Source organism: Littorina saxatilis, linkage group LG2, assembly GCF_037325665.1.
Source record: "Littorina saxatilis isolate snail1 linkage group LG2, US_GU_Lsax_2.0, whole genome shotgun sequence".
NCBI lineage: Eukaryota > Metazoa > Mollusca > Gastropoda > Littorinimorpha > Littorinidae > Littorina > Littorina saxatilis.
Genome location: NC_090246.1, coordinates 23,960,906 through 23,980,494, shown reverse-complemented (window position 1 = coordinate 23,980,494; position 19,589 = coordinate 23,960,906). Strand labels below are relative to the sequence as shown.

The following is a 19,589-nucleotide window of genomic DNA, read 5'->3' as shown; positions in this document are numbered from 1 at the left end:
ACACACACACACACACACAGACACACGCACATACACCACGACCCTCGTTTCGATTCCCCCTCGATGTTAAAATATTTAGTCAAAACTTGACTAAATATAAAAAGTGGTCCATATTAGGAGCCCTTCCCCTACCTGTAACAGTGATCACAGCTGCATCACATACTCGTATCTGTTGAAGGATGAAGGACCCCCTTTATTAGTTTTGACCTTTTGAGCACGATATAATCTGGTGCGAACGTGCGCACAAACGACATCATTATAACCATTATATATATAGACACCAAAGCTTTATAAATGCAAATGATTTTTCTTCAGGCAAGATTTGATATTCGTGAAACTTTCTTCACAGAATTATATTCGTTTCAACGCGCCCATTTCGACCGTTCGTTTTTCTCAGGAAAGCACACACACACACACACACACGCACGCACGCACGCACACGCACACACACACAATTCCATTTTCTTATTTTTATTCCGATTCAAAAGATGTCTATACTGTACATCCAACAGCACCCTGAGAGATATCTGACCATTTTGAAGTAGGAATGAGTTCCAGAACAAGCTTTGTTAGTTTTCTCCCATGTTTCAACTTTAACCATGCCACATTTCAGGATACGGTTTGTTCACTAAATTTTGTAAAAAAAAAAGAATTAAATTTATTTTTTAATTTCTTATCCTCTTTACACCAAAATAAAAACATACGATTTGCACACACTCTTTAATCTGACTTTATTCATATTTTTGTAAAATGATCTAAACATTGAAATAGAAACCATCGTAATATCACGTTACTGGCGATATAAGACAAGAGAAAAATATAGAAATTTGTACAGTAATCTACATGGTTGTATCAGCAAAGAAATAAGAGACAGCAAACAACTGGAAACAGGACAAACTAATTACACCAAAGATACAAACAAAATAGAAAGTAAACAAAAAAGTCATAACAATTGCACATAAATAAACATAGATGATATGTACATAAGCTTCAAGATACAGTTTTCTCAAGAAATAATGCTTTCAGTAAAACAAGTCTGAACTTGCACAATACTGAAAAGGATCACATTTTGCTTTTTTTCAGTGTTTTGTTTCTTTGCTTTTTGCCAACAAGAAGATATATACAATCATCTCACATAGAGATTCGCTGTGAGAAGGGTTGAAAGATTCAGATTATAATACAGTTTTAAAAAAAAAAGAGTAGAAACACAATCTTTAGCAAAATAACCGAGGCATGCAACAGTATAAATATCGTCTCATCTTGCAGCAAAAAAAAAAACAAACTAATAATTTTACAAGAAAACCATTTGCAAAATTAGTTTCACACGCCGCTCACCAGAAGTATACCAGTTTTACATTACAAAAAAACTCACCCCCAAAAGCCACTATTTTCTAGGAATTTGGCTTGGTTATGAAAAGATTAACACTGCTTTTGGTTTGCAGTTACGAATGCTTTGAGGTCAAAAGAATTGGTCCCAATACCCAGCACAAGACAAGAACGAAAGATCTTTCAGTCACATTGGCACAACGACGTCAACCGATCCATCCCCTCCCCCCTCAAACGTCCATTGACAACTCACCCAAACCAGCATTGGCACTACATTTTGTTTGGCCGGTTCTCGGCCAAGTGGAGAGAACTTCAAAGTCAGACAGAAAAAAAACCCACAGTTGTTCCCCTTCTTCTGTTTGACTGAAGAAAGACCCGTGAATCTCGTGTTCCTCCATGAGTTGCATGCCATAGTTCTGTAAAGGAGTACTGCGTAGTTCTTGAAAGAATCTATTCGTTTTGAGTTGGTGTCTTCAGGCCAATGACGAACAAAACCGGTTGAAGCGCTCAATGGAGAAGAGTTCACTCAGCCTTATTCCATTTAACAGATTGTCAACACACACAAAAGAACACTTCCCAAGCCTTACAAAAGCATATAAACTCAAAAAGATGCAGACACTGAAATAGTAAATACTCGAATTAATTATTCTTACGCTGATTTCCCAAAAAGAGATCTAGCCAAGACCTTGTTGAGGTCAGTCCAGTAACACGCGCCGATTGCAAGCAGCAGTCATACAGAAGACTGTAACACTATCTGTCGGCAGCAGTCTGGACAGTTGAGCCAGAGAAGTTCACGGCCACAATGATCAACATCAGAGGTGTGGCAAGCGAATGAGCACGTGCACTGAACAATTTCTCAAGCAGAGACGAAGCCGGGTAGAGAAAGATAGAGACGCACACATGGACAAAACACCACAAGCATCGGTATCAGCAGTAATGCACCATCCAGTTTCCAAACACCCACTAGGGATTTGATGCATGCACACGCAAAACAAGATGTCCCTCCGTTTGAGCAAAATTGAAGATTGTCCTCTACTTTGCAACCTCGCTTGCGCAGCACAAGCTCCTGCCTCCAAGCTGAAGGCGAACAGGTGAAATGCACAACTTTCGAGCATGTGCGTGTAGCAGGCAACGATTTTGGCAGGCTGGTTGCAGGCTGACGTGACAGGCACTCTAGAAGTCTTTGTCCCAGCCTGACGTCTCATCTGGAGGGATATCCATGTCGTGGGGATAGTTGTCGAAGTTGCTGAAGTCGGACGGACCTCGCACCTGAATCGCAAAGAAAACACACACAAGAGAACTGGTTAAATAACGATTTATTTGCAGTGCCGCGTAAAAGATCAGTTACTGACAAGAGCAAGTGCCCAATTGACTCATCTTCACTATGGCGATATATATATAACTCATTTTTTGTGGCTGATTTGTTTTCTCGAAGGTTCCGATAGCCATCCTGATGATGTCTATCATTTTACTCACTTGACCCAGACATAAACCTTACCATAATAAAAGGGTTACGTACACGTGGGTAGTGACTAAACTTGTAGAATTTAAACAGCATCACTACCACAGGCGCCACCAGCCACAGCCTCTTATCATTCGTTCCGTTCAATACTCATGATCAGATCCGGTCAATACCTTAGGAACGATAGGGGGCACGATTGAGCCGTTAATCAGGCCGTCCCAGTCAAAGCCCTGGAACCACCTGCAACATTCCACGTTTTATTTGCTATTGTTTTATGACACAGAGAACCAAACTATCTAATTGTGTGACAACGTTTCATATGATTAATAAAGCATGTTTACCCTACCGAAGCATGGGATTGAATGAAATGCACTCAGAAAGAAAAATGACAACAAGATCAACAAAGACAAGAACGAAACAGAGTCTCTCTCTCTCTCTCTCTCTCTCTCTCTCTCTCTCTCTCTCTCTCTCTCTCTCTCTCTCTCTCTCTCTCTCTCCTTCTTTTCCTCCCCTAGCTTTTAAGATCACTTACTCCCTCTGAATACGGACGGAGTATGGCTACCTGGAATGGTGGTGGGAAGGGGGGGGGGGGGGGGTGGGGGGTGGAGGTGCTGACCATACACGTAAATAAAATGACCACAAGTGCAAAACACAAGCGCACGTGGGAGGTTTAGCCAATGAACACTTAATGTAAGCTTAGCTTGTTGTGTGGCCACAAATGTTTATATCGTATATACATGCCACCCTGTATTTCATTAATAAAATCTTGTTTAAACCAACACAGAAGAAGAAGGAATCACTTACTTGTTTTTTCTGACGTCAGACAAGCCGTTCTTGCCATATCCCAGACGTTCCCCAGGGTTGTCTCGGCACAGCTTTTTAATGAGTATCGTTGCCGACCGACTTACTTTCTTCGGAAACTCGATTACGTCAATACCCTGCACGATAAAAAACGATAAATATCAGACCTTAGAACTCCTGTACAATTTCACAGGCCTTGTCGTGAAAAGTTAATGATTCCCTCAAGACAGTTCGAAGATATTTCAAATGTTAGTGTAGAAAGGAATGGCTGTTTGTCCAAGGCGGCTGCGACAGCGAATTTTGCGACAGACCATGATACTTGTTGCAACAATTGCTGTACAAAACCAAACACGAATATAGCCGATAGCAACTTTTAGTACATTCTTTGACTGCAATTTATGTTCCTTATATGGTCATTTTTAATTACCATATAAGGTAAAATGTGTTATAAAGCTTTGGAAAAACCGGGAAAACAATGCTGTAATTTTCTGAGCATGAGCTTCAGAGAGCTAAACCATTATGTAATGACCTTTATCCTACATAGGCTTACGTGAGTGAGACCACTCATGAGATAACAATATCGTTCAAATCAAAGTGTGTATATCATGTAAATGAGGTCATGTCAAACTAGTTTGGCAGGGACCTGCTTTTCGACTGTTTATGATGCCAGAGGCACCGAGACAAACGTCATTATGGAAACCCTTTTACGCTATGCTTTCGCTTGCAGCTCAATATTTAAAAAAATAAAAATAAACTCGTATAAATCTGGTACGACACAGCAAGCCATGTAGTATTCTCTATATCCACCACTGGCTACCCTACCTTGAGAATGATGTTGTAGGTCTTCATGGGGTCAGGGGCGGTGAAGGGCGGGGTGCCGGTGAGCAGCTCAAACATAAGGATGCCCATGGACCAGTAGTCGGCGGCGTGGTCGTGGCCCTTATTCAGGATGATCTCGGGGGCAACGTACTCCGGCGTTCCGCAGAACGTCCACGTCTTCTTGCCCGTGCCCAGCCTCTTGGCGAACCCGAAGTCCACCTGCACAAGGTTAAGAAAGTGTAATGCTAAATTCATCTAGGCGCATGCAGGGTATATACAATAAAACTCTGCCTGAAAATGAACTACTCTCTCTGTCTCTCCCTCCCCCTCTCTCACTCACTCTCTCTTACACAAACATACTATCTTACACATACTCTCACACACACACACACACACACACACACACACACACACACACACACACGCATGCACGCACGCGCGCGCAAAAACACACCCACACACACACACACACACACACACACACACTGCATTTTCCTTCCACACATAAAAAGGTACTCAAATGCTACCTTGGTGTCTTAAAATTACTGGAAACCTTCCACTTAAGAAGAAAAGTCTGATCACTGCAGAAAAGGGAAACATCACAAAACGCGAAAAGTAAAATTCGTCCGACCATTTGAAAATCAATTTGCAACATTTCGTCTCCAATGTGCATTACAGTACCAAAGCCCGCACCGCTTTCGCGTGAAAGAGAAATCGGAAACGGACAACGAACTCATTAAAACAAAGAAAGCAGTGACAACGGAATGAACTTTAACACTGGCGGAGATTTGTACTGGGAACCCCCGGACAATTTAAGCCAGTCTCTTCATTCTACTTCTGGGCTATCGACCAGTCTTAGAAAGTCTTCATAAACCGAATCGACCTGAACTTTCTCCCCCGAAGGCGGCGTTTGGCTACCCGAATGGCGGGGTAAAAACGGTCATACACGTAAAAACCCACTCTTGCAAAAACACGAGCGAACGTGGGAGTTTCAGCCCATGAACGAAGCAGAAGAAGAAGACATGAACTTTGAATTCCGGGAGAACGTCGGGTCTTTATGAGTCGATCTATTGCAAGAAGTCCTAGAACACTTATCAACCAGTCTGGAAGCTCATTAGAAGAACACATTTAACTAAATTCAGTTCTGGTGAAAAACGAATTACTGAAGAGACAATTAAGTATTTTCACCTGTGCACGTATTGAGTTAACTCAAAAGTATGACATGATTTAGCTGACAAAAAGGGTGAATGTTCAAAAACTGGAAAAGCATATATCAGCCTCAAACACACACACACACACACACACACACACCCACACACATACACACACACACACACACACACACACACACACACACACATGGCATCAATCCGACCCAATGACAGAATTTAAGACTAACGAGTCTGTTCGAAAGTGCATTCAGTGCGCTCGATAAGGGGTCGGATACTGACTGGCAACTGGTGCAGGCATGGGCATGGTTTTAACAGTTTTGTTTCCTCCGAATCCGTACATTTTGTCCACACTTGTTTTCACAATTATACCTGTGTTCCGATGCCAATACAATGCAAAATTGTGACCTCTTTGGACAATTAAACATGTTTTTTCCGTTGGAGTTACGTCACATACCGAAACAAAGATTGACCATTTTGAGTTCATTTCGTGACGACGAACCTCATACGGGGTTATTCCGGGAGATCGCCACTAGCCCCTTACCAGTTTGACGAAGCCCATGTCGTCAAGGAGGAGGTTCTCGGGTTTGAGATCCCTGTAGATGATGCCTTTGCTCTGCAGGTAATCGAAGGCCTCAATCACACACGCCACGCAGAACCTCGCCGTCAGGTCATCAAAGTTACCCCTGGGAGTCAAGGACAGAGAGTTGTATTTCTTTATAGCAATGTCAGCACTGACTAGTGACTATATATGCAGGACATTAGGATATGTCTTTTTCGCTGTTTTGAGTCGTCGTTGTCGTGCTTGTGGGCTTTTTCTTCAAAAAGTTTTCAAAACATTCGGTACTACATGTACAAAATTACAGGTTTTACACCAGGCAACGGATGCATAAAATCATGCATTGAAGCCATTTGGATCATCTGTAGTTGAAGTTATTCGGACAACAACAAATCCATCATCAAGAACCACAAAGAGACCAAAACAAGATGCGTTGTGCACTACTTTGACCATCGAAGGTTTCACACTCCAAAGCCGATCGGCATCATTGTAATGCTTTGAAAGAGTGTTTTGAATTGCTTTTTAACCAAATTGAAAGTGTACCTGTCTCTGAGGATGGTCCAGAGCTCGCCACCAAGACACACCTCCATCAACATGTACACGTACTTCTTGTCGCGGAACGTCCGGTACAATCTGAAAGAAATACAGATAACATTTGAAGTGCATTAGATTCCAAAATGATACGCAGACTTACTTTGAAGCTCGAGGTTGAAGCTTTCACTTTCCGGTTTAATGTTGACTGGTAGTATGAAACAAGAAGGGCAAAGCCCATACGACTCACATGCTTGACCTTGACCTTTACATGACCTTGACCTTCAGGGTCAAGGTCAAATAACTAAACCTAGCAATGACATCATAGACTAAGAACTGCTTTACACATTTTTCCTACCAAAATACATGTGACCCAAGGTCAAGGTCATCCAAGGTCATGCAACACAAAGCTGTTAATTCAAGACATAGGAAGTACAATGGTGCTTATTGGCTCTTTCTACCATGAGATATGGTCACTTTTAGTGGTTCACTACCTTATTTTGGTCACATTTCATAAGGGTCAAAGTGACCTTGACCTTGATCATATGTGACCAAATGTGTCTCATGATGAAAGCATAACATGTGCCCCACATAATTTTTAAGTTTGAAACAGTTATCTTCCATAGTTCAGGGTCAAGGTCACTTCAAAATATGTATACAATCCAACTTTAAAGGACCCTTGCGACCTTGACCTTGAAGCAAGGTCAACCAAACTGGTGTCCAAAGATAGGGCTTACATTGCCCTGTATAGCTTACATAGCTAAGGTTGCCATTCTCGATAACTTCAGAAAAAAATGCGAAAATGTGAAAAATGGTCGTTTTTAAGACAACAATTACGGCCCCTGTGACCTTGAACTTGAAGTGAGGTCAAGTTGCCGCACATGTTTTTTGAGATCTTGTAACCATACACCATCAGGCCACATCAGGTGTTGATAGACTTAATAGTGTCCAAGAAATATCCAACGTTAAAGTTTTCCGGACGGACGGACGGACGCCGGGACGGACGGACGGACGACTCGGGTGAGTACATAGACTCACTTTTGCTTCGCATGTGAGTCAAAAACAGCATGTTGTAAAACTGAAAAAGAGCAATGTCGGTTAAGTCATAAGCGATCGTTGGAAACAGGTTTGTTAAGAAAAAATAAAAGAATCGCTGCATTTAACAGATAAAGAGGTTAGGCAACTGAACAAATGAATGCGCAAACAAACCAATCGTTAAACACCAAAGATCAAACTGGTGATTTTAGTAGAAACGCATAATTTTTTCCATATAGGTCACAACTGTATTCGTCCGCAGACAGTTGGCCCTGAAGTTTTTCTTTCAGAAGAAGGGGTGTAAGCTTAGGAGGGAGAACAAACAAAAAAGAAAAGCAGAAAAAAACCAGACTGATTTCGCGCGTTCTCTCTTATGTTGAATAGTTACCCCAGGATAAACCAAGGGTAACTCATAGCTCAAAAGACATGAATACAGACACAAATTACAATACAGGTTCAAATATATCAAGTTTTAAGAAGGCAATTATAAGGAGGAGAAAGATAAAACTTCGAATAAATCCCAAGATGATCGACCAAGAAGGGAATGATGACGGGGAATAAAGAGAAAGACACAACCAAGAGGAGATAAAAGATAAGAAGTTGAGGGTGGAACGTTGGCACCGCTAGGGTTGAGAACGAACATGAAGAACAAGGCGGAACAAAAAGAAAGACAAAACCTATAGAGGGAAAAACCCCAAAAGGAAAAAGACGAGGGAAAAAGACACAACCAAGAGGATAAAAGAAGAAGAAGAAGTTAAGGTTCGAACGTTGGCACCAGCAGGGTTGATTGGCAGCCAGCGCTGCGGACGGGCGTGTCTGGATGTCGTGACCCCACAGCCAGCCCGGGGCGACGTTTTACAGATTAGCTTTTTGGGGACCCCTTCACCCAGCCATTCAATCCTACTCGCTCCCCCCTTTGCCTCACCTCGTGCTTTTTCTCCAGCAATCTACCAACCTCATCAACGCTGGCGCCTTCGATTTTTCCCTTTGCCTTTTCGCCCCGCTCAGTTTCAGTCAACGAGAAGGCTCTCTTCAGCCCTTGTTTGGCAAACACTCTCCTTGTTGGCTCCTTTCGCGCGCTTTTATGGGAATGGGTCATTGTCGCAAGAGGAATCTCACTCTGGCTATGAAAGTCGGCAGTTTCAGAAGAGTGTGTGTTAACCCGTGATTTGTTAAAATGTAAAAACAGTTTACAAAATTAATTACGTCGAACCTAAAACCGCGATTTGTAAAAATGTAAAAGAACATCGCATTCCACAAAGTAATACATGCCTTTTATTATTATTAATTGTTGTTAAGAGCCTCTATGCTAGGAGGTGGGGGTGGTTTGGGCCGGATAGATAAAATATTACGATTTTTAGCATAACAAAGAAAACCTATCCAGCCTGCCAGTTGGGGGGGGGGGGGGGGGGCAGTGCGAGGGTGCTATCGCGCCCCGTGATTTGTGAAATGTTTTACATTTTTACAAATCACGAGTTAACAGTGTGTGCAGTCGCCGATTTTCAAGGAAGCTTTCAAACGGATGAAATTAACGAAAGTTAAACTTGGTTTTTTTGGACGATTATGAAAACTTACGATTGCACCGATATAAGACTATTATGCATTAGGAGTAAATATTTCGAAATTGGGTGTCTGGTTTCCACGCTTGTCAGAGAAGTTTGGAAACTCCTTCTTTTTCAGCACATGATTTTGAAAAAGAACGTTTTCATCTACAGTAAGTGGAAACGATGCTGGCCAACGAAAAGTCTCACAGAGAGTTTTGTCACCTTAGAAGGAAGGAGTTCAGTTTAAAGATACTTTAGTTGCCGTGTAAACGATGATGTTAACCATTACAGCTCTGCACAGATTTGGTTTTACATGGCATAAGAGCACCTTTCTACCTGTGCACATTTAAAAACAAAATAACGATATGAATGCGGTCTGTGTATAGTGTGGGGGTGTTTTACTGAATTGTGTTTTACTGAATTGTTTTCGCAGATTGTTTTCAAGTTACAAAATAAATTCAGCAAAAAATGCCCACTGCAGAGAATGCAGCTAGGCTGTACATTTCACTGGAAACATGCTCCTCTCCCATGTAAAAAAAAATGAAATTAAAAACATCTTGCATTGGCGAATCTATGGTGATTTAGGAGATGGTTTACGAGGGAAAGGATGATATCTTTAATCTCCAGCTACAATAGAAAGCGAAAAAACAAAACAAAACAAAAAACCCTGCTTTTCAAGCCATCTCTTTGGCCGCAATCGCAAGCTGAAGCGATCGAATCCATCCCCAGCTGGACGCCATGGATTCAGGTTTGAGATGCAGGAATGGTAATTATCATGGGGCTCAGGATGTTGAGCTGCTGAGATTTTGCACTGGTTATTGCGAGCTACGAAGATTCTACACAGATCTGGGAGCTCTCATTATGATTTGGATAAACATGAAAGGCAAGGGGGAAAACATTGGCATGTTTTAAAGTAACCTGCTTTCACGCACACGACAGCACATGTGTCCAGGTTTTTAAATAGGATAAGAGCATATTAGTTAGTTAGTTAGTTAGTTAGTTAGTTGTTGCTTTTTGGGTCCAGCGGACCATATAGGCCAAATCAGGACCCCATAAGAGCATATATCCTAATGCTTGGACATATATGTTCAAACACAGACACGCTAGCCGCTTTCTGTACAGAGTAGGACAAGTCTGCTGTACCAATTTTAACATTGTCAGCTAGCTGTGTCTATCTGCACATCTAACACATTAAAAAAAACTCCTGCTCTGAACAGGAATCTGCCGGACTGTTGATTTGTTTTAGTATGTGTCCAAGTGGAAGAACGCTTCTTTCCTAGGCAAAGGGCTAGACAGATCTGTCGTGGTTTACCCGACCATTTTCAGGAGAAGGGAAGCAAAGACGTTGTCATTAATATGCAGCGTCGGCTTCCACAAGGAATGCCTGTACGGTAAGTGTTGGTCAAGTCCGGGTCAAAAAAGGAGTATCAATCAATCAATCAATCAATGACGCTTATATCGCGCATATTCTGTGGGTACAGTTCTAGGCGGTCTGCAGTGATGCCGTGTGAGATGAAATTGTATACGGCCAGTAGATTACAGCCATTTCGGCGCATATTTACCTTTCACGGCCTATTATTCCAAGTCACACGGGTATAGGTAGACAATTATTAACTGTGCCTTATCAATTTTTGCCAGGAAAGACCCTTTTGTCAATCGTGGGATCTTTAACGTGCACACCCAATGTAGTGGACACGGGGGGAGGGTTCGGACACCGAAGAGAGTCTGCACACAAAGTTGACTCTGAAATAAATTTCCGCCGAACCTGGGATCGAACTCACGCTGACAGAGGCCAACTGAATACAAATCCAGCGCGCTACCAACTGAGCTATATCCCCGCCCCACACATACGGAACAGAAAGGCCATGATTATCATGATAGGCAACAAGGGTTTCAGGGCGTTGAACTCCTCCTCCACCAACGGAACCGGACAGACTCCACACGGTCCAAATCGCGAATCCCAAATGCGGTTTAAAAAAAGAAGAAGAAGATACTTAGAAACACAAGCAAAACAGACGTACGTCAGGGCAACAAGAGTTCCATGGCGTTGAACTCTCGTCCACCAACGGGAACGGTCCAACTCCGCGCCCGCGTACAACTCTCGCGAATCCCAAAGCGCCGTAATTAACCTCCTGACCCGTCCCAATCCGTTGACAGTCTCATTCCGCCCGCCGGACCAAACAAATCCCACACCGATCGATCCCAGCGAGTGCAAACACTGCAGAAAGACCACCTCGCCTCGAGGGCTGCTAGAGTAAAAAGCTGGCAGCATTGTTCACAGGTCAGAAGTTGGCAGGATTCACGCTGCTCAAGGCTGGCTCATTTTGGCGCTTGATTTGCGCGCCACGGGCGTGATTGAAACAGCGCACGGAAAGAAAAAAATGGTGGTGCGCGGGCTGACAGACAGCCATGTTGACACGTGCGTCATTACCTTACGCAATGTAAAAGGGGTGAGAAAATGACATATACAGAAAAGGAATAGCTGACACCAAACCGGCCGCAAGAAATATTTCAGGAAAGTGTCAAGAAGGCAGGCAATATTTTTGGGGTGAAAATGTCAATCCAGGCCCGGTTTCCCAATTGCTTCGTTTCCGGCCGATTTATGTGGAGCACGTGATGCGCACAAACAAATATTGGCGGTCTAGAAGTGTCGTCTGCGCAATGATCGCGGCGGCTTTCTTGACCGCCAAGGACGACCACGCACGTTGTGAGACGTTATTCGTTAGACCTCAATACTCGGGAAGATGCCAAAAACCTAGCGAAATATTCAGCAGGCCGTAAAAAAGAAAACATGCCATATTCTACGAAAAATATTAAGAACTGCAACCAGAAACGTGCGACCGCACCAGGGCAAAGAATCGGCGATCATGCCGAATGCCGATTTGAAAGACTCCTGCAAGCATAATGTCCTATCTGCTCTTACATTATTATAAAACTGATCCTGAAAGATATTCAAACGGAAGGTATGCGGGCTCAGCATATTATCCATATACATATATGTTTTGTCTTGTCCTCACCACATCCGATGTCACTGACGCTGCTAAGCCAACTTTAGCTTTGTGGCCTTTTACTGTTACAAGCCTTCGTGCTTAGAGCGCCAAATGTTGTTGTTGTTGTTGTTGTTGTTGGTGGTGGTGGTGGTTTTTTTGTTTTGCTGTGACAAGCGAGGTTTGTGTAAATGGACAAAAAGTCGGAAGAAAATGTATAACCTTTTGACATTTACCTGCTTAAAATAAAATTCAATCCATAACTCGTTCGATCAATCAATCACATCACGGACAAGGAGCTGGGGCATAGGCGGCCGTTGCCTTCAAGCCGCCCCCGTGTCTTGGCCGCAGTCACGCCAAAGAGGACATCAGTCCTGAATATCGTTCGCCGAGCATTTCATGGTTCGGTGCCCCGTCCCGCCTTTCTCGTTTCCGACGCCAAGACTTTTCTTCGGGTGGTGGAGACTGTTTCTCCTTTACTAAAGGCTCCCGAGTCCCTGGACATCACAGCACGCTTCGGCCACTTTGATTTCCTTTCCATTTGTCAAGGAGCAACCTCTGTCTGTGACGTGCCACCATTTCCTGGCTGGGGCTGGTCGACAGGCAAATGACTCTAGTTTGGTGTGGTGTAATGTCGTGTGGGTGGGGTGCGGATGGGATGACCATAGCGATTCTTCAAAAGCATTGTTGCATCGAATGTAACCGGCACGCGACAACCGGAAGAAGACTACCGAATGACGACAGCCGACGTCAACGTTCTCTTGCATGCACCCTTTTCGACTATCTTTTCAATCGAGCCATCGGCCTTGAATCCAGAACCATTTAGGTCACAGGAAACGCGTGGTAAAGACTTCGTGGGGCATCAAGCTATGAAAGGAACAGTAAGTACTGGATCCACACGGACTGAGTGAATAGCAAATTTGACACTCGATACGAGACTTGAAGTGTCTAGTTACATCTAATAAGGCCCAGGACACCCCTGGATCGACCCGCACCCACACACCAAACCAGTTTCATGTGCCTGTGGGCTGGTTCCAATGAGAACAGCCATCGGTTTCGACGCCTGACATTTTACAGTGGCCGTTGCCAGGAAATGCTATCATTGTTTGTTTGTTTATTTGTTGCTTAACGTCCAGCCGACTACGCAGAGCCATATCAGGACGAGGAAGGGGGGGATGAAGGGGGCCACTTGTCAAGCGATTCCTGTTTACAAATGCACTAACCCATTACTTGTGTCCCAGCAGGCTTTAGTAAAACTAAATTAATACCTACTGGAAGATTACCAGTTTCCAGTATGTTAAAATAGGCTTAACCTATCTACTGCTGGACTTACATCAGAACACTAACAGATTAAACTATACATGAATCGCGAGACAAGCGGCAAGAGAAGAGATTTTTGGAAAAAATACAGGTGAATGAGCAAGAAGGCAGAAAAAAGAAAAGAATTCATGAAGAAAAAGAGAGCATGACAGGAAAGAGGAACCAAAAATCTACCTAACAGCAAACTAGAAAGCTCCTGCGGTTCCAAAAACAGGAGGGGCTTTTAATTTCATAACCGCAGTGCCCCACTGCGGGAATTTTTTACATGTGTGATAGGGTGGAGTGGAAGGGGAAAATAGGCCAGGAAGCATAAATGAGACGCCAAGACAGAGGTTGCGATAACGTGACTTTTATTTAACGTACACCAGAAAGCAGACACCAGAAAGCAGACACCAGAAAGTAGACACCAGAAAGTAGACACCAGAAAGCACATCAGAAAGCAGTGTCTGATGACACATGAAAAGAAAAGAAAACATAATATAAGTACATGGCATAACAAGTAAAACGCACCATTCATACCAATGCATCCTAACCATACATACATTCCACAATAAACCTATGAATGTATGACTGTATCATTTGTCAAACTAATCATGACAAATATAGACAAGTAACAATACAGCCAAAATCCTGCAGACACAGCATTCTCTGAAAGAGAATCCACAGTGAGTTAAACAACTCCACAACAGCTAATGTCAAGGGAAGTAACCAACATCTTCCCTTAGGCCTAAGCCTTGCATTGGAAAATGCTCTACATAAATTAACCAACTGCATGAACCGCAACTGCAAAATAATTGTTATTATTAAGTATGTTCATCGCCATGAAGACACATCTTCATCGAGTTGAATAATAACGACAAGAATAGAAAGATAACTCAGGCATGGGGTAAGCGCAAGCTCCCATGCTTCAAAATGAAGCGTTAGACAACAGTCTATTACTTTACAGGGAAGCGCGACTAAATCATAACGCCTTAGATTAAAAGTCTGTTTTGCATCTATGCGACTGCACAAAATGTTAGGTTGTTTCAGTCGCAAAGTTCTTCTGTAGGCAAGCGCCTTTAAAGTGCAACATGAGAATTAATAGTCAAAATTGTGCAGCCTGTAGACAATATCTTCCTATTGTCTGAAATCTTAACTCAGAAGATCTCTATCATTCTCATGCCTGAATTCATCAAACTCATGATACGAGTTCATTACCCAAAATATATGTGTCAACCATAATTCCCGTTCATCAATTGTAGGGGTTTCTGCGCCTAAATCGTAAATAGGTAGCTTTACGGGCCAATGGCACTGAGGGCTTAACTTTGGGCTTTTAACCGACTACTACTCAGACTTTACTGATCTCCAGAAATAATATGTGATAAAATGGGGAAAAATGGCAACGATACACATGGGTTACGATACACGCGCGAGTTTTATGTGCTAGACATTATTTAGCCCAGTGGAATGCTAGTACAAAATGTGTATATGTGTTTTCCCCAAACAAAGCCCATTGAACTGGCGGGAAAATGAGAACGAGTCTGCCTTACTTGATTCTCTTACGAGTCTTTAATTCACAAGACTCTAAAACAACTTTAGAACAACTGGTCATCAAATATTAGAAGTTATTAACGCTCAATTTCAGCGTCAAATCATGAAAGTGATTAGAAACTGATCTAGAAAACACATCTCGGTTGCCTCCCCTGTCACATGGGAATACCAAGTGTTGGAACATCAAACGTTATTGCCCATAGTTCTATTGTTCTGCATGATTACCGGCACGGTTGGCCTAGTGGTAAGGCGTCCGCCCCGTGATCGGGAGGTCGTGGGTTCGAACCCCGGCCGGGTCATACCTAAGACTTTAAAATTGGCAATCTAGTGGCTGCTCCGCCTGGCGTCTGGCATTATGGGGTTAGTGCTAGGACTGGTTGGTCCGGTGTCAGAATAATGTGACTGGATGAGACATGAAGCCTGTGCTGCGACTTCTGTCTTGTGTGTGGCGCACGTTATATGTCAAAGCAGCACCGCCCTGATATGGCCCTTCGTGGTCGGCTGGGCGTTAAGCAAACAAACAAACAAACAAATCATTTTCATCCTTCTGCTTGCTACAACAGTCATATAGGGAATAAACCAAATATTTACCAGCACATCCGTAATATTGTATCACGTTTGATTACTTTAATTCTGCTTTGTGTAGGAAAAATTAAAGATACATAAGTCCAATGTACCAACTCCGATTGTTAAACGCTGAGTAATAAGCCACGATCACAGTTACACAGATAAGAACATAATTACGGGTTTTGGTTTTGTTTCGTAATACCGCCTTCGATTTAGAACTGTGGGGTTCGTTTCCATTGTCAGCGGAGATTAAAAAGTATTCAGCAATGAACAAAAAATCCACGGAAAGTGACGTGTGTGTGTGTGTGTGTGTGTGTGTGTGTGTGTGTGTGTGTGTGTGTGTGTGTGTGTGTGTGTGTGTGTGCCTGTGTGTGTGTGCCTGCGCGTGTGTGCGTGCGTTTGTGTTCGTGTGTGTGTGGTTGTGTGTGTGTGTGTGGTTGTGTGTGTGTGTGTAGATGTGTGTGTGTGTGTTTGTGTGTTCGTGTGTGTGCCTATGTGTGCATCCCTCCCCAAATAAACTGGAACAGATGTGGATTTTTCCCGTGAAAAATCAGAAGGAAGTCTCCCAAACATGACGCACGGAGGCGGATGGTCAAAACTGTGTGTCGATACCGGTATACGCCTGCACCAGACTAACACCTACTACAACGAGGTAACGCAAGTGCACACGGCAGAGCACTGAAAACCTGTACATAAATAAATAAATAAATAAATAAATAGCAAACGCAAGACCGTGCATTTCGTGGTAGTACAAACATGTCCTCCATCAAATGCTCCCCAAAGAAGCGAACGCATCTTGCATCAAGCTAGACTCTTCTTCACTATTGCAGACAAAAATTCACCTATTCGGAGAGACCACGGGGTGCAACGACAGATCAAAACACACACTCCACAGCGGAGGGCAAGAGCAATTGCAGGTCAGAAAAAAGCCCGAAAAATACACAGGACCTAGGAAAGAAGTCGAAGTGTGGACAACGGAACTCACACGTACCATGGCAGAGGGGTTGAGCAATTTGGTGTCATATTATAAGTCTAACATACAGAACAAAGGACGGAGGAGGCGTTTTTTCTCGGATCATGAGTCGAGAATACGGATAAACCAAACAAGGAAGATGTGTGGGCAGCTACTGATTTCCTTCAGTACTTACACCATGTTCTATTTGTAGTTCGTGAGGAGTGTAAGGATATATATATATTATCTGTAAATTGAGCACTGCGCCCCCTTTACTCACAACAAACTGCAGGCATAATACTATAGAGAGGAGGGAGGGGGCGAGGTGTTTGTTGTAAGATTTCGTGGTATGGAGGGTGGGGGAGGAGGCACTCTGTTCGATTTGCTATGTTCAATGCAATTTTCGGACATATCAATTTGGCATCCATCTTTGACATTCGCAGCCGCGCCAGGGTGGCTTCCCTACTTCCTGTATGTTTGAATGCCAGCTTTCTTGCAGATCAGGCGGGAGGTAAATTCTAGACACATTTCGGAGCCCCTCGACCAGCCTTTTTACGGCCAAAAAAAGAAGTCATTCAGAGATGAATCGTATTCCGTTCTATCTTTTCTGACGCAGGCTGAGATTGCTTATGTAGCGGTACGCGGCACTATATAGCACGGCTGCAGCAGAGAAAATGGATCTACATTTTTTTTTTTACTGTCGTTGTTTTCTCTCTTGGAGGGGCACACAAATTGCTCGTTTTCGAGCAAACTAGATAAGAGCTTTCGAAGATGAATGTGGGTAAGAAAACAAAAACAAACTGCAATCACGACAAGAAATTCTTCCGATTTGACCGGATCATTGACGTTAGAATGTTCTTTTATAGCCTCGCGTGTTTCTGTCGCTTCAGTCGATGTATCGATGTGTTTTGTCAAAGGTCTCTCTTTCTTTCTCTCCTGCTCTGTTTCTGTCCCTCTATTTTTAATGACTTTGCGGGGAGAACGATCGAATACTCTGTACGGAACGGAGACAAAGATGATTGACGTCATTTTGTTCGTCTCAGTCTGCTGGTGCAAACCCATTCGGACCCCATGGAACATTCCCCCGAGGAGGTCGAACTGGTATCACCAACAGGGATGCCGTATCGGCAGTCTGAGGCGAGACAAATGGTGACGCCATCTACTCGTGTCAATACTAAGAATTCAGTCGTTTTTCTCGCCCGATACTGGCCTCTCTTATAAATACGTTTACTTGCCCGACCCCACTCCTCATTCTTCACTCTCTAAGACTTTTCCTCGTCTTTCCCTGAATCTTCCTTGCTCTCATTCCTCTCTGACCAAGGGGAAATGAGATTCATAACAATAGACATATAAACACCATCACTAAACGTGTGGTCAAAGTCACCGTACAGACTGAACAAACAACATTAACAGACCAAAATAAAACCATGCAGAGCACAAGACAGGTAGTACTTTACTCACCCGTGTGTGTGTGTGTGTGTGTGTGTGTGTGTGTGTGTGTGTGTGTGTGTGTGTGTGTGTGTGTGTGTATGTGTGTGTGTATGCGTGTGTGCGCGCGTGTGTGTGTGTGTGTGTGTGTGTGTGTGTGTGTGTGTGTGTGTGTGTGTGTGTGTGTGTGTGTGTGTATATGTGTGTGTGTATGCGTGTGTGCGCGCGTGTGTGTGTGTGTGTGTGTGTGTGTGTGCGCGCGCGTGTGTGTGTGTATGTGTGTGTATGTGTGTGTATGTGTATGTGTGGGTGCGTGCGTGCCTGCGTGCATATGTGTGTGTGAAAGAGAGAGAGAGAGAGAGAGAGAGAGAGAGAGAGAGAGAGAGAGAGAGAGAGAGAGTCAAATTAGATACTTATAAAACACCAATACAGCACATCCGAGAAAATGTACTTTTACTGAGGTAATATGAAAAGAAATTCCAAGAAAGCATTAAGGTCTGAAACGTTGAAATTGTAAGTCTCAAATGTGGAGGAGGGGAAACGAGGTCTTAAAAAGAGAGGAGGAGGGGGTGGGGGGGGGGGGGGGGGGGGGTTGGGGTTGCTATTTCCATACTCATGAATGGAAATGTCATAGATTTGCGAAAAGAATTCACACGTTTTTTTTAAGGCGGTCCTTCATTGAGCCCGAAGTCGACTTCGCGAAGTCTTTTTACCGGTTCCTTCTTTATTTGGTGTTTAACGTCGTTTTCAACCACGAAGGTTATATCGCGACGGGGAAAGGGGGGGGGGGGGGGGGGAGATGGGATAGAGCCACTTGTCAATTGTTTCTTGTTCACAAAAGCACTAATCAAAAATTTGCTCCAGGGGCTTGCAACGTAGTACAATGTATTACCTTACTGGGAGAATGCAAGTTTCCAGTACAAAGGACTTAACATTTCTTACATACTGCTTGACTAAAATCTTTACAAAAATTGACTATATTCTATACAAGAAACACTTAACAAGGGTAAAAGGAGAAACAGAATCCGTTAGTCGCCTCTTACGACATGCTGGGGAGCATCGGGTAAATTCTTCCCCCTAACCCGCGTTTTTTTGTTACCGATTACTCAGTGCTAAAGCTCCGTGCGGGCAGCTTCGCAAAGCATACTTCGCGCAGTGGGACTTCGCCCAATTTATGACAGGCGTAACCCCAAAGGAGGGGCTTTCTCTGTATTGCACTCACTTGGCAATGAAGGGGGTTCTGGATTCCATCATGATACGTTTCTCGGAGAAGACATGCTCCTGTTGCCGCGTGTCCACGATGTGTTTCTTCTTAAGGCACTTCAGAGCATACGTCCTCGTCTTGTCGTTCGCCAGCTGCACCTGTCGTCCGGGGAGAAACACAAAATGTATCAGAAATCATGATGGCATGTTGATCTTATTCAACTTATTACATGTTGATCTTATTCAACTTATTGCCAATCAGTAATAATTCCTGCTGATCTTTTGCCTACATGATTGTGGTCATTGCCGTTGCCATTTTCATCATCATCATCATCATCATCGTAGTCATCGTCATC

General features: G+C 43.4%; 1 protein-coding gene and 1 long non-coding RNA gene across 2 annotated transcripts in view; one reads left to right on the top strand and one right to left on the bottom strand.

The window, feature by feature from the left end:
* LOC138958551 (uncharacterized) overlaps positions 1 to 19,589 on the top strand; it is a 147,813-nt gene that overhangs the window by 21,185 nt on the left and 107,039 nt on the right. The gene's annotated exons all lie outside the window — the stretch shown is intronic.
* The window catches only part of LOC138957218 (cGMP-dependent protein kinase 1-like), a 92,277-nt gene continuing 73,143 nt past the window's right edge, over positions 456 to 19,589 (bottom strand). Inside the window, exons 12-18 of the mRNA XM_070328370.1 lie at positions 19,253 to 19,392; positions 6,680 to 6,769; positions 6,122 to 6,263; positions 4,412 to 4,627; positions 3,593 to 3,726; positions 2,962 to 3,028; positions 456 to 2,595 (exon numbers count right to left, since the gene is read on the bottom strand). Coding sequence (XP_070184471.1) covers positions 2,500 to 2,595; positions 2,962 to 3,028; positions 3,593 to 3,726; positions 4,412 to 4,627; positions 6,122 to 6,263; positions 6,680 to 6,769; positions 19,253 to 19,392 — 885 coding nt within the window. The 3' untranslated portion in view covers positions 456 to 2,499. The remainder of the gene's footprint in view (positions 2,596 to 2,961; positions 3,029 to 3,592; positions 3,727 to 4,411; positions 4,628 to 6,121; positions 6,264 to 6,679; positions 6,770 to 19,252; positions 19,393 to 19,589) is intronic.